This window comes from Phaethon aethereus, assembly GCF_964289735.1.
Source record: "Phaethon aethereus genome assembly, chromosome: 1".
Lineage (NCBI taxonomy): Eukaryota > Metazoa > Chordata > Aves > Phaethontiformes > Phaethontidae > Phaethon > Phaethon aethereus.
The window spans coordinates 152,591,175-152,605,811 of record NC_138575.1 but is presented as its reverse complement, the minus strand read 5'-3'; the positions used below and the strand labels follow the sequence as shown (position 1 = coordinate 152,605,811).

Below are 14,637 nucleotides of genomic sequence, written 5' to 3'. Positions count from 1 at the left end.
ACTTTTTTTCTTTTTAGAAAACATTTATCTTAATTTGAAGAGCATGCATATTGCTTTCTTCTTAACCATGGAACATTTCTCAGACCATTCCAGACCACTTAATTTCCTGCCAAGTTTACCTGGTGGGTTTAATTTCTTGTAATATTTACTAGGTCAGAAGAATGGCACGGCTAGTTCTCAGCTACTCCAGTTGCCAAACTGGCTTGTGGATCCATGTGCTACATGCACCTCACCAGATGACCGGGACAGTCTTTTGCCTTAAGATCTGCTGCATTTAATTATCACTGGATTTTCCATAGCCAGCTACTAAAAAGCAGGAGGGATTTCATATCCCCTCCAACCCAGAAGATGTTTTTCAGTGTCCGTTGATAGTAGCTGTTTGCGTAACTTGCTTACTAGCGATATTAAAGTTTATCTGAGAATGAAGAGAATGTTTTCTCCCAACCCTAATGTTTTTATTCTGTTTTGGAATACTATGCAAACACCATCCTGTATGAAAGCATTCCCATCAACAGCCTTATTCCCAATGATAGCCAGTATTGACTGGAATTGTCAAATTATTGTTAATTTATGACCTGGTTTACTGCTTTGAAAACTTGATATATGACTCCATCTGAAAGATTAATATTACCTTTAAAGCTTGACTGCAGAATTTAGACATGAAAACCCCTATTGGACAATTTCACTCCTCTGCCAGTGTGAAGTCTTGCTTCACGTTCTTCAATCTTTTTGTGGATTTTCCCCCCTCCCCAGAATATAGATTTGGAATGACAGGGGTAGTCACAAGAAACATACTGCCCAGACAGATGGCAGGAAATTCTAACGTTCCCTTTTCTGATAGTACAGCTCCATGGAACAGAAAAGCATTCAAGGGTATTATTTGTCACCTTTCCTAGGTTTTCTTGTGGGGTTGTGAGGGTTTGCGTACCATCAGAGTTTCACAGCGATCCTGCTAGTGCGGGATGCTTGCAAGAAGCACCAATTATTTGATGAATCTACCAGCTGGGACTTGGGGTCTGCTGCTGCAAATAATGGCGCGGAGGTTGTAAACAGTTTGAGTCATCAGCTGGATACTGGAAAACTTTCTGCTACCCAGGACAGATTTGTAATGTGGGAATCTATATGTAACAGTTGCCCCTGCCTGCATCTGAAGATGCCTGGGTCTCTTCGAAGCTCATAACCATTCAGGAACTTTGACGTCTTGCACTCCCTCTAGACGCTATGCAAAAATGTAGCCTGTGACACAATTTTCAACACGATAGAAATGCAAACAAGCTAAGTCAAGGCTCTGTTTACTCGGGCCAAGCTGTTGCTTAGACTGGACAAAGTAACTGTGGAAGTTTATGGCATTTTTGTTCATATTGCAGGTGCGGGGGCTACCTCTGGCATTTCAGCCATTTTCCCAAGTACCTCTGGCACAAGCACTTTCTCGCCTTACCAGCATGCTCACAAAGGTAAGGATCCATTCACAGATTTAATTTAGCAGCTGCTGGTTTTGAAAATAGCATCAACAAAGTGCAACTGAACTGAAAATATTGTGAATTTCATTGCCACTATTTCTGGATTTCTAAAACTACTATTAAAAAAACTCGGAATGAATTTTTATCTCTCGGTTAATCAACACCGTTGTTTTATTCAGATGGACTTAAAATGGATTTGAACTGTATTCAGTAATGCCAGCAATTAATTTAGCTCATTATTTGTAGCTATACAAAAATGGCAGTATGCCTCAGCAAAGCTCAGCTAAGACTGCTGAAAATAATTTAATGCACAAATATGGACAGTCTCTTATTAAGCTAACATAAACAGTTCTCCAGCATTATGATTACGGTTTAAAAATATGTGAACCTGAGAAGACAAAAGAGGAAATATGCAGTTAATGAGGTACTGACAATGCTGATCTTCTTGGCATTGTCTGGAAACACGATCGTGAGGATCATGTTTTCAGAAAAAGCAAAGTTTTCATGCATTTTAGCATATCTGACATTTTCTGCATCCTTTTGTGGCTTTTCAATTCTAGTCTATTGCATTCAAATTCTGCTTCTGAATACCTCTTCACACACCTTATTTTAAATTCACTTTCCAACCACGCTGTTTTAAGTCTCTGTTAGGAAAACATCAGTCCTTCCACATGTGCATGGTGTTCTCCTTTTCACTACAAAGCTTTTGAGGCAGCCATAGTTATCAACAGTCATTTTAGCTCTCATTCCAGTTGTTTGTGGGGGTTTTTTTTCTTTTCTATGCTGTTTACCAGTATACAGTGTTAGGAAAGCTGCTACTCTTGTTTACATATAGCTTCCTATCTTGTTAGCAGACAATATAATCTCCTACACCTATGTATCCGATGGATCATGTCTTCAAATATTTTTATGAATACTGTTAACTGGTTATTGCAGCAGAAATGTCGCAATTTTGTAAAACTGTTTATTAGTTTGCCTTTGAGATGTAACACTAAGTTTTTCAATGCTTAACAAGTAACCAAGACTCAGCTCAAATAAATGAGTATGCAAAATGTAAGTATAGAGCAGACTGCAAACTGTTAACTATTCTCTGATCCTAAGATTTGCTCCTTTATGAAAATATTTTTTTGTTTATTCCAGCAGATCTTTCAGGACAAGGACATCTGGCTACAGCTCTTATAATTGCAATGTCTACCATCTTCATAATGGCTATTGCTATTGTCCTCATCATCATGTTTTACATTGTGAAAACAAAACCTTCTGCTCAAGGTAATTGTTCAGCACATGAAATTTTAGATGCCAATGCTATTTTGAGATAGCTTCTGAGAATAATTAGTGTTATACTTTTATATTCTAGCCTGTTGCAAGAGCCACTCAGTAAAAAATGTCGAAGCTCAGGCTAACACACAAGAAGAGAAGAAAGAAGTGCAAGGTATACGTTGCTTTAGTTTTGCTTTTTCTGCCCAAGAAAACATTGGGCTTAAATACCCTTAATGCATTTTTTAAAATTACAATTTCTCCTTTGAATTTTATAAAATCCAAGTCAGTTTACTAAAGGATTGTGTATAATAGTTTCTGTACTTCCAGGATGTCACTTAATCCTCTAATAGCAATTAAAAAGTCAGCAGAGAGATTTATGTTTGCAGTAAGGTTGCCAGCAGAAGCAGCTCATGAGACAAAATACTGGTTTGGAATCTCATTGCCAATTTAAAATTCTGTAATTGTTGATCTGCAGATAATGTTGTGATATTCTCTGAGAAAGAAGAGTTTGAAAAACTTACAGCAACTCCAGCTAAGACTGTTAAAAGGTGGGTAAAAAATAAACAAACTTCCACTTTGACTGAAGTGGGGAAAGGGACATAGTCACCATTCATGCTGGTACAGAGGAATACATTAGATGAATAATAATAATTAGAATTAATACAAATTAGATGGGTATGCTTGTAGTTGCTGCAGCAGGGAAAAGACTAGATGCCTTAGTAGGCTTTTCCCCCTCTAGTTTCTGAGAGAGAATGACAGACATCATTCAAAGAGAAATCTGTGTCCTCCCCACTCCCTCCATGACCAGTTCATCAACTCTTGGGTCTCCATCTCCTCTTTTGACAGGTCCACTTTTGTGACCTGAGTGCTGCTTTCATGTACACGCTCTTAGTAAGGTTCCCCTTCACTTTAGGCAGAAGGAGTAAAAATAACTGCTCCAGGTCTTAAGAAAATTCCTTGTCCATAGCATCACTTGGGTGGCATGATGTGATTGATAGTTTCCCTCACCTTGTGTCTGCCTGGCAGCCAACCCTGGCTGGGTAACATTATTAAGGAGGGCTAAACACTGTCCTCAGCTGGAAAATCCCGCTATAAAAAGATTCTTGCAAGCTGTGTGTGACTGTGCAACTTGGTGGGCATTCTACATATACCCTGGGCAGATTAATGCAGTTATATTCACAGGATTTTGGAGGAAAGGCATTTTAAAAAATGGAAAACATTTTTATTCTATTAGTCTAGGATAGTAAAAAGGAGATGACTGGAGTCAACCCATGAGTGACTTCACTAAGATAACCATATCCTTCATTTTACAGTGAAAATGATGCATCTTCTGAGAATGAACGACTTTTAAGTCGTAGTATGGATAGTGATGAAGAAGCCGCAGTTGACAAACAAGGGACTCCAGAGAGATGCTTGTTATCTTTAGTGCATTTGGCCAGAGATAAATCTTCTACAAGCAATAAATCAACTGGGGTAAGGCTATTTTGAGATTTTAAAATTGAGAGGATTTTTCTGTGTTGTTTTTTTTTTTAAGAAAACAATATACAAACTATCACCCCCAAAAATGCGTTATAGTGCAGATCAGACTAATTTCCAAGAGCTTCTCCAGACAAATTTATTCTAGAATCTCCTTTGCATAGTGGCATGTATATATGTATCTCTCATAGAATCATAGAATAGTTGCTCAGGGCTGAACACCAAATTTCCTACAAGAGTAGTAACTTTGCTTTTTTGAGTATTATATTTTATAGTCTAAAGAAAGAAAAAACAAGTAACAGCAAAATCCCAATAAAGCTAATGCTAATATAACTAACGCTGATGCTACAGTTACCATGGAAAATCCAAGACAGAGAAATAATGCAGCAGCATGGCTGGCTTCATAGGGCAGCACAGCATCTGAGTGCCTTGACCCAATAGCGTCGGTATTTCCATGTCACAGACTTTTCAAAAATATCCGGTGTTGTGCTTGGTTTTTGTGTATAATTTTGAAAAACACACTTGTGCTTTGAAGGTCACTCCTGTGCTCTGAAGGACACTGTAAATGCACTGTTTGTTTTGCTGTGGAAGGCCTTCACTTCTTCCTGCTGAGTGTGTACTGCTCAGGGCATTTTATCTCTCTTGGAGTATTTCAAGGCATAGTTAAGGCCACACCCCACGCACACAACTTTTTAGTTTATATTAACATGAAACTATCCTTAAAAAGAAAGTGTCTGCTCAGATATTTTTTATGGTTTTAGTACTTCAAAAAAAATTTTAAAACAGCAATACCTAGGACAAAATCACATCATTAATATCAAACATCATATAGCTTTTAAGAATAAAAAGATTTGAAAACACATCTTTTCATATTGTAAATTGTTGGGGTGGTTCAGATCAAACTTTCTAAAGTAGCTCATTTTTCAGCTGAGACCAGATACACAAAGTCTCAACACAAGAGAAATGTTTTTCTAGTTGTAGACAGTTATGACCATCTGAAAATTACTTACTACTCCCATGCTCACATTTTAAAACTCAGTTTTCTGAGGTATCTCTAAATACCCAACTTTATCATACTTGTGTATGCACTGGCTTGAAATTGGATAATATGAGTTGGGTGTGCATGAAATTCGTAAGAAGTGGCTTACCTTCTAAAGACCATATATAATAGATATATTCTCCAGAGTGATTTAGATAGATAGATATCTCATAAGCACATCTGAAGCATGAACTTCCAGACCTTCCAGACCTTCTGTTCTAACATACTCCGCATGGACTGAAGCCGGCTGACAAGGCTGAAGACAAAGTTTGCAATGAAAGTGCAGACTGCATCAAGATCCCCTGCTCCATACCTAAGATTTCACAATTAAGCCACTTGCCAGACATTAGAAAAGAACTAATTTGCTTCAGGCTGGAGATTAAGTATCATTTCTAGTACACGAAAGTACAGTATTAAGTATCTCTTGGTTGAGGGTAAAGAAAGTTGGACGCCCGTTCTTGTCCAAGTCTGCTCCTTCCTCATTAAAACAAAAACCATTATGCAATGAGCTACCACATGGAGGCTCATCTGGCTCAACTTTACATGTTTGCTTTTAGCATAAGTTTTACAAATCCCCCCATCTTCTGGTTCTGGTAAAAAGACCGTCCTGCATAATTCTTCATGGGCATGGAATTATTTAACCTCCCTCCTTGCCCTAAAAATAAGAGGAGAATGAAACTAAGCATCGAACAGTTTGCTTAGGAGGAGTTTTAATAAATCCCATTAAAAGAAAATTTCCTGTTTACAAGGTTCTGAAACAGCTAATCCAAGTTTACAATAGCAACACAACCAATTAAGTACGTGTAAACTATACCAAGAATATGTGAACGACAATCAGTGTCTGCGTTGCATCGCCCTGCTGTACAACGCACTTGCATGGTGTCTGCGCCTGCGAGACAGGCTTCGTTTGGATGGAGCAGCCGCTCTGTTGTCACCAGCTGCAAGCCTATTCATCCAAGTCATTGATGTGCCTTGACCTTCATAAAGAGCCCAAATAAAATGAAAAAAATTCTTTCCACAAACAAAATAGTGAAAGCAGAGCCTTTTTCTAGCCTAGTTTGCAGTGAAAAGTGGCAAATTTGTGGACCTAGTGCTAGAGTCCTATGAAGAAGACAGCTTTTCAGAAAGCTCAGTCCTAATGAGAGCTGGCAGAGGGATGACAATTCCAGTTCCTGAGAACTCATGACATTTTGACGTTTTTTTTCACTCCACATTGGATCCACAGCCAAACCTTGAGAATATTTTTGCTAAATGGAACTATATCAAAATGTCCATTTTCAGCTTGGAAAATGTCAGGTTTTCAGTCCAAGTTTCTTTCTTGTCAAAAATGACTAAAGCACCCTGGACCTCAGATTCTTCCTGTCCAAAGCTTCATGGGTGGTTTGTTTTTTTTATCTACCTGTGAAATGTTTCAGATTCAACCAGGCAATACGTCATGGAAGAAAATACATTTAATTAGTAATACACTAAGCAGTTCTACATCAAATGACAGAAGGGAAGATCCCTTCCTCTACAGTCCTCTTAGATTACTGGAAGAAGGCAATTTCAGTCTGAATTTAATTCCTTGGTTTACCTGGACATCCCTGCATTAATTGCCTGCGTGCGTAGTATTGAATTTGTCTTCATTGTCACGAGTTTGCTTCAGTCTGAAAGATAAATAAAATACACAAACACTTGGAGCAGAAAAGTGATTGATCTATAAAGACTAGAAATGGAAAGAAAGACCTCTAGCACTGGGAAGTGAAGTCAGAAATAGGTTTATGCTTCACGGAATAACTGCTGTGTCCTTTGAGTCTTTAAAAGGGACCCTTGAGGACATTATGTGTTAACTCCTAGTGCCATGAAATGAGGATGTCCCGCAGGTTTTCCATTGCTGTCTGCTAGTTGTTTACTCCCATGACTGAAAAACTAACGAAATAAAAATCTTCTCATTTAGATTCAAAGTCGAAGGAAAAAGATACTTGATGTGTATGCTAACGTATGCGACGTTGCAGAAGGTGAGCGTACAAAACTTGCACCTATACTAACAGCACAAAATTAGGTCACAAGTGTTTGCTGTAAAATAAGAAAGGCCTCTGCCTTCCTATGGAAAAGAGACAGTCCCAATGCAGAAAAGACGCTCTGTAGGCAGGTTTGTACTCACTTGCCAGGATGCACCGTGTTCCCCTGACCCCAGAGCGTGTCCAGGCTGGGCTTGGGCTGGAGCACGCCACAGCTTCTCTCCATGGAGAGCAGGAGGGCAGCATTGGGTCGTGTCAGGACATGCACACAGGCCAAGTTGCCCAGAAGCACTCTCGCATTCCCCATCTAGAGGAAACCTGTTCGATTTATTTGTTTAGCCCCTTGGATACCAGGTAGAAATCAGTTCCAAATACGTAATTGTGATTTGTGGAGGGTCAGGACTGTATTTCAGTCAGACACAAGCCTTGGCCTACTCTGCTTCTCTAAATACTGTCCCATTTCTCACAACAAAAAGTGGAGTTTCCAAGTAGAGTCAGTGTTTTAAGTGTTTCAACCCTCTTGACCACTTGACTAGCTGGACTGTTTTGGCAGAAGAGACATGAATTAAATTCCCTGCAGAAGAGAAGACGTGACTGCGGTGACTAACCACACGCACACGCTTTGTGTGCATGTGTGTGCCTGTGCTTTTGAGTTTTCTGTCGTTCAGGGAGCTCTATCTCCCACCAAATTACCGCTGTCGAGTACAACGCAGGAAAACTAGACTGGTTTTGGAAAAATGCTGTAGCTGATTCTCTTCTGTATCCTCTGACCATGAATACATAGAAAAAATGTCCAGGAAAAAATAGCTTTTTCCCCCCAGGATGAATGTTAAATCCTCTCTAGAGATTCAGTGATAGTAATGACAACCGGGCACTTGCAGGGACTTTTAGCTTGCAAGCATCTGGCACCATTGCTTCACCTCACTCCTCACATTCCTACAAGGGCAACTTTCAATTACAGAGATGTCACAGCAGCCGCTGGTGACAGACTCAGGGAAGGGTCAGAGCTGTCTCTCGAGCTCAAACACCATGCCTGACGTGCAGAGGTGTATTAATGGCGCTGCTCACTAGGGATACAGTTGCAATATACTTTTACTAATAGCTAGTAAATTGTTGAAGGAAGGGGCAGGGCCATGGGAAGTCATACAACCCATCTAATACTTCTTTCCCAGAAATATTTTACCCTAATTATTGAACCCTACTGTCACTAGGAAGAATTAATTTGGTAATAATACAGTTATAACTTTGGAGCTAGATATGGACTATCACTTAAAGATTTTAGGTGTACTTTTTGCTAACAGTATATACTATAGTACTTTAATAAGTGTCTTGAATAGTCAAGACCCGTGCACAGAGCCATCTGACAATAACCACCTCATGTTGCAGGTCTGAGCCCTACGGAGCTGCCGTTTGATTGCCTGGAGAAGACCAGCCGAATGCTCAGCTCAACCTACAACACAGAAAAAGCCATCGTGAAAACGTGGCGCCACCTTGCCGAGAGCTTTGGACTGAAGAGAGATGAGATCGGTGGCATGACGGATGGCATGCAACTATTTGATCGCATCAGCACAGCAGGTTACAGCATCCCAGAACTGCTAACCAAATTGGTGCAAATCGAGCGGTTGGATGCTGTCGAATCCTTGTGTGCGGATATTCTGGAGTGGGCACAAGCGATGCCCGCTCCCGAGCCAGCAGGGTCATCCTGACATGCCTGCCTGGGACCTGCGCTTCCACATCGCCTGCAAGAACCGTGATTCCAGCAAGCACCATGCCAAAGACTTTGGACAAAAGACCGTTGATGTTTCTTCTACGTCCTTGCTCCTGATAACCAACGGAAAGCTATTCTCTGTGACTTCTAAAAAAAGTGAAGTTACACATCTACCAAAATGAGAGCAGAAATCTCCCAAGAAGGTTGGTGTGAAACATGTCATTAAACAAAATGATCGTGTTAAACAGTTACTGGTCATAAGCGGACACACAAACATCCATTTTGCAGTCTGTGTATGAATCTGTGTGCAGATAACCCTGCTGATACCCTTCCTGCCTGGCCTTCAAGAAAGCCATTGAATTGCTCTCTGAAGATCTTCCTGTCTCTTAGGCCTTCGTTTAACGGTTTAATAGTTACACTCAAAAGCAGTACCACAGCTGCACTATCAATTAATACACGAGGCACATACATTTCTATCGGCTCTAACACATGTAACATGTAACCAGTTTCATCTTCTGTACTTACTATCGGTTTCTTGAATCTAGACATATGTGCATAGGTGTGTATATACAGCCCTCAGATTAACTAACTATACCATATGAAAAAAGTCAATATAGTTTACAGATTGAAGTGCTTCAAAATGCTGTACATAATGCACATAAATGCACTCTTACTCCATACTGAGATTTCAGAAATTGAGAATTCAACCTGCTGACTTGCTGAGGACAAGTTGGCAGTCTCTTCTTGTAAGTTGAGAGCAACAAGTTCTTCTCTTCTTTGCTGTTACAATATAAGAAGCAACAAAAACAGCTTGTCCACTACCGAGAAAAATGTATTTTTCCAATAGTGACATCTATATATCAAATATATTCCAAGCAGAGGAATTTCAGACACAGTGATGCATATTTGACACTGAGAGCAAAAAGAGTAGATTTCTTGAGAGACACTTGAAATACAGAGGAAAAAGTGTTTTTTAAATGCTATACTCTTGTAAATGTAGACCATGAGCACAGAATCCACAGGCGAAAAGCAACTCCTCTGGAAGGTAAAGCATTATTGTGAGTTTGTGGTACAACAAAAATCAACTTTATTTTTTTCCTTTTAACTAATCTCTGATTTTCATGGTTAAAAGTCCTCTAAAACTTGTTCAGACCACAAATCAGTAGCTGTTTCCAAACCTATTCACTTAATTTATAGCTAAAATGAGTGATGACAGACTTCAACAAGTGCAACCACTAAATTAAGAGACGTGTCAGTTACAAAGCAATACTTTCTGAATTCAAAAATGCACGACTGAACAAAATGCTATAAAAAATATTAACTATTACCCTGAAGTTAACAACCAGTATTCCATCACTTAGTAACTAGATCTTATCTATGATAGGATCATAATTGTGTGGAACATTTAGTATCACCCTTTAACATCTATATTTAGTGTCTTTTCAGCACTTGATTTGTATAGCAGAGGAAGTACATACTGCACCACAAAACCTATCCCTCTCATTAATCGTCTTCCACCATTTCTTTCATAAGACCCTCTTCACTAATTTGCATATGCCAAATTTGATGAGAAGTTTGACTTTTCTCTTAACAAAGCAGCAAGCTGCATTTATTTGAACATTTAACTATGTGATTGACATTTAATTTAGGGGTGAAATTTTTGCTGTCCTGAAGTCAGTGACAAATTCATACAGATTTCAACGGACTTCCATAAGATTTCTAGATCTGCTGACAACTTAGCAACCTTCAACAAGATTTCCAAGACCCTGAATTTGCAGTTTAGTACTATTGCTACTAGAACAAAAAAGGGAAAGACAAAAAAAGAAAATGAGAAGGCTCCATTTTTCTTGTGCCAATGTGTAACTACAGTGTTATTCAGTCGACTGCCTCCTATATTTCATGTGTCATTTAATAGTACACACCATTTATTTGTTTAAAAGAAGATACAAGAATCCTCTTTTTTAGGTTTATTGGGCCATGAAAAGTTAGGGTCTTGAAATCGATGGTGCCAATGTGAACACAGACTATTTAACATTATTTTATTTAGTATACAGTATTTTTATTGTTACACAAAAGATGTACAGGAATGAAAAAAATTCCCGTAGATCTTGCCAAAGCTTACTTTCTAATAATTTTGTTTAATGCTGTATATATAACTTATTATATTGTAAAGTATGAACATAAAATATGCTAATAAAAGAAAGAGGTCAAACAGTTGCATTAGCCATTTCTCTGATGAATATATAAAATTTATTTATATATAAATCTGTAATTAAACGAGTTAGCCAGGGGCTAGCAGGCACACTTCTGTGGTATGGGAGTGTCTAGGTAACATACAGGAAAGAATCTTTGCATTGCCGTAGGATGCTGCTTCTCTGCATCACACTTTGGAAACTTTTGAAGCAGAATCTATTCTTCCTGTGTCAATACAGTTTTGGTTCAATATTTCACCTCGCAGGTACTATGAAAATGCCAGCTCCCAGCAACTCCTTAGAGAAACTGTTTGTAAGTTATTATACATGTACTGAGAGCTGGCACAGACTATGAGACTGGCGAGTGATCTCACAGTAGCCGTACTACTCTCTCATTAATGTGTTCTCATTTTGCGTTCCTAAATTAGAAGTACTACACCACATCGTTATCGGAGATCTTAGCTGGAAGCTTTCACTGCATGACAGGACAATTATGTTCATCCAGTCCTGGGCTGCACTGGTGAGACCGCCAGCACAACTGCTAGCTTCTACAAAAAACAGAGTACCAAGGTGCATTTCCCCCAGACCCTGGTGACTAAGCTGAGACTTTTGGAGTATTTCATACAGATAAAACATTTTCTAAATGGAAGAAACACTGTCCTTTAAAAACAGTTTGGAATTTTGTTTATTCAGATTCATTTGTTGGTTTCAGCATGAGGAATATGTTCGTGTTCCATCAACGATTAAAGGAGAGAAAGGCTCCAGAAGCTACAACAAAAGCTTTTGAGTTTTCCAGGTGGTTGGGAGGAGCTCATGTTTTGAGTTTCACTCCCCTGTCTTTTTACTCCCTGCACTATATATGCAGGAGTTAACATAGCGTGAAGCACACTCCAACAGACGTTGTTGCATCTAGATGCATGGCTGTCTGAAAGTCTTGAGCATTCTCTGCTTTAATGTGCTTATGGGCAGCCACCCAAAGGACAAACTTTGGGTTCTTGGGTTTAACTTGACAAAGCACAAACTCAGATCTGCATAAAATATCCATGTTCTTCCATTGCGCAAAATAATGAAACAAAACACAGAAACATAAAAACCAAACCACCTGAGAGCTTCTGTGGGATGTTGCCTTTGTTTCAATTTTTCCTCCTTTCTTTTTTTCTGATTCTTCATGTGCAGTGCTGCCAGCACACTGGGATGTACCTGTGCAAATACAGCTTTCTGCAGTGAGATTTGTCTAGTGCTAAAGCAGACATCTAAAATAATCAAGATGGGTTGCATCCTTAAACTATAGACTATAGTGTTTCTAGACTATAAAGAGAACCTGGAATGACAAGCTTTGATGTAAACATTTATTCTAGAGTTGTCAAAGCTTAGATGAGTTGAATCTTACCAAGTAACCAATGAATTTCAGGTAGGTGACTGTGTTTCAGCTGAAATAGCTGCAGCCAGTAAGTGTAGAATGAAGATGAATGTGAAACTATTATGAATGATGTTAATTAGTGTTCTGTTTGGGGGAATTATTGGATAAGATGACTGCTTAAGGTGTACTTAAGGTTAATTTCTCTGGCGTTGTGTTATAACGTTCTTGGCATTTACAGCAAATTTGGCTCATATAAGGTTAGAGTAAAGTTATGATTGACTTTGCTATCCTAAGTATGATAAGGAGTTTGCAACAAGTTAAACAGAATTTTCCAAATTTTCATGTAAGTACATTAAAGATTTTAACCTGTTGCAGTGACTTTACCTCAAATGTAAGTACATTTCTTACCACACCGTCTTAATCCAAACTCACTTCAATGATCCAAACTCTGAAGAAAATATGACCACCCTTGCTTAGAAGTGGCTCTTTACCTGTAGTTGATCAACTACAGACAGTCTTCTTCAGAGCAAAATATCAATCCTGCTTTTGGTGTGGAGAAGCCAACTTATATTTTTGCTTCTAGAAAATATTTTTTTCTTCAGCTCCTGACAGCACTTCTTTAGTAAACACTCATTATCTTCGTCTGAGCTTTTTAACCTAATGCTGAAAGACTGGACTGAACAGGGGAAAAAATGGTTACTTACATTAGCATATGCGCTCAGGTACAGTGATTTTAACTTGAATAACCCATAAAATGTCTTTACACAGCTACAGATCCACTTTAATCACCCCTGGAAGTTTGTTGTCTTACTCATCACAACCAATGCCACAGAATCTAAGTGTGTCCTAGCAATAAAAAAAGATAATAAAAAAAATGACAGTTACATTACAATATTGTAATTCCTTTAAAAGGCTGCCTTTTCAAAGCAGAGCGGAAAGGCTACTGTTTTGCCTTGCCCTGATTGCCACAAACAGTCTCAGGCTTTTCCTCTGAAAAAGGAAAAATTCACAGAATCACAGAATCACTAGGTTGGAAGGGAACTTCAAGATCATCAAGTCCAACCATTAACCCAGCGCCACCATGTTCCCTAAACCATGTCTTGAACTACCACATCCACACGTTTTTTGAACACTTCCAGAGATGGCGACTCCACCACCTCCCTGGGCAGCCTGTTCCTCTCAGTGAAGAAATTTTTCCTAATATCCAATCTAAACCTCCCTTGGCACAACTTGAGGCCATTTCCTCTCATCCTATTGCTGGTTACTTGGGAGAAGAGACCAACAACCGCCTCACCACAACCCCCTTTCAGGTAGCTGTAGAGAGCGATAAGGTCTCCCCTCAGCCTCCTCTTCTCCAGACTGAACACCCCCAGTTCCCTCAGCCGCTCCTCATAAGACTTGTGCTCCAGACCCCTCTCCAGCTTCGTTGCCCTTCTCTGGACACGCTCAAGCACCTCAGTGTCCTTCTTGTAGTGAGGGGCCCAAAACTGAACACAGAATTCAAGGTGTGGCCTCACCAGTGCCAAGTACAGGGGCACGATCACTTCCCTACTCCTGCTGGCCACACTATTCCTGATACAGGCCAGGACGCTGTTGGCCTTCTTGGCCACCTGGGCACACTGCCGGCTCATGTTCAGCCTCATATTGTGCCTGCCTTGGAGCAAAGGAGCATGCCAGCAGCAAGGGGGGCCTTGAGAAGGCAAGGTGGGAAAGACTGGGAGGCAAAGTGAGAAAGCAGAGACTCTGCAGCACGGCAGAGAGTGGGAGACCACTGGTAAGGGCAGGGGCAGGACAAGGCCTCCAACAGTTGTGATGGAAATGAGATGAATGATTATGGGAGTTAGAGGTGACATCTGGAATTTGCCGCAAACAGAAAGTTATTAGAGTTGGACTAAAATTTAAGATGCACGCCCTAAGGAAATGAGCAGCTCAGGAAGAAAAGTATCAACAAGAGCTTTTATTTCTTTTTTGATGTGTGGGTTGTTTTTTTTTCTTAAAAGATAATTGTTCTTATTTGTGCTCTGATAAAACCCAGCTTTCAAGTTGAAAAGACCCTTTAAGTCCTTGGAAATGCTTACTTAAAATAAAAGACTTAAGAGATTCATAGAAAGCTCTGGTCAACTCAATATTTTGCCACAAGGA

At 39.5% G+C, this 14,637-nt stretch overlaps 1 protein-coding gene across 2 annotated transcripts in view; it reads left to right on the top strand.

The window, feature by feature from the left end:
• EDAR (ectodysplasin A receptor) overlaps positions 1-8,941 on the top strand; it is a gene marked incomplete at both ends in the record, with an annotated part of 62,411 nt that extends 53,470 nt beyond the window's left edge. The window contains 7 exons of one of the 2 annotated variants that reach the window (XM_082014189.1): positions 1,368-1,454; positions 2,601-2,729; positions 2,818-2,892; positions 3,196-3,268; positions 4,034-4,193; positions 7,172-7,232; positions 8,622-8,941. In XM_082014189.1, the coding sequence (XP_081870315.1) occupies positions 1,368-1,454; positions 2,601-2,729; positions 2,818-2,892; positions 3,196-3,268; positions 4,034-4,193; positions 7,172-7,232; positions 8,622-8,941 (905 nt within the window). The remainder of the gene's footprint in view (positions 1-1,367; positions 1,455-2,600; positions 2,730-2,817; positions 2,893-3,195; positions 3,269-4,033; positions 4,194-7,171; positions 7,233-8,621) is intronic. The other variant, XM_082014190.1, reaches the window with a different exon arrangement.
• Between the last annotated feature and the right edge of the window lie 5,696 nt (positions 8,942-14,637).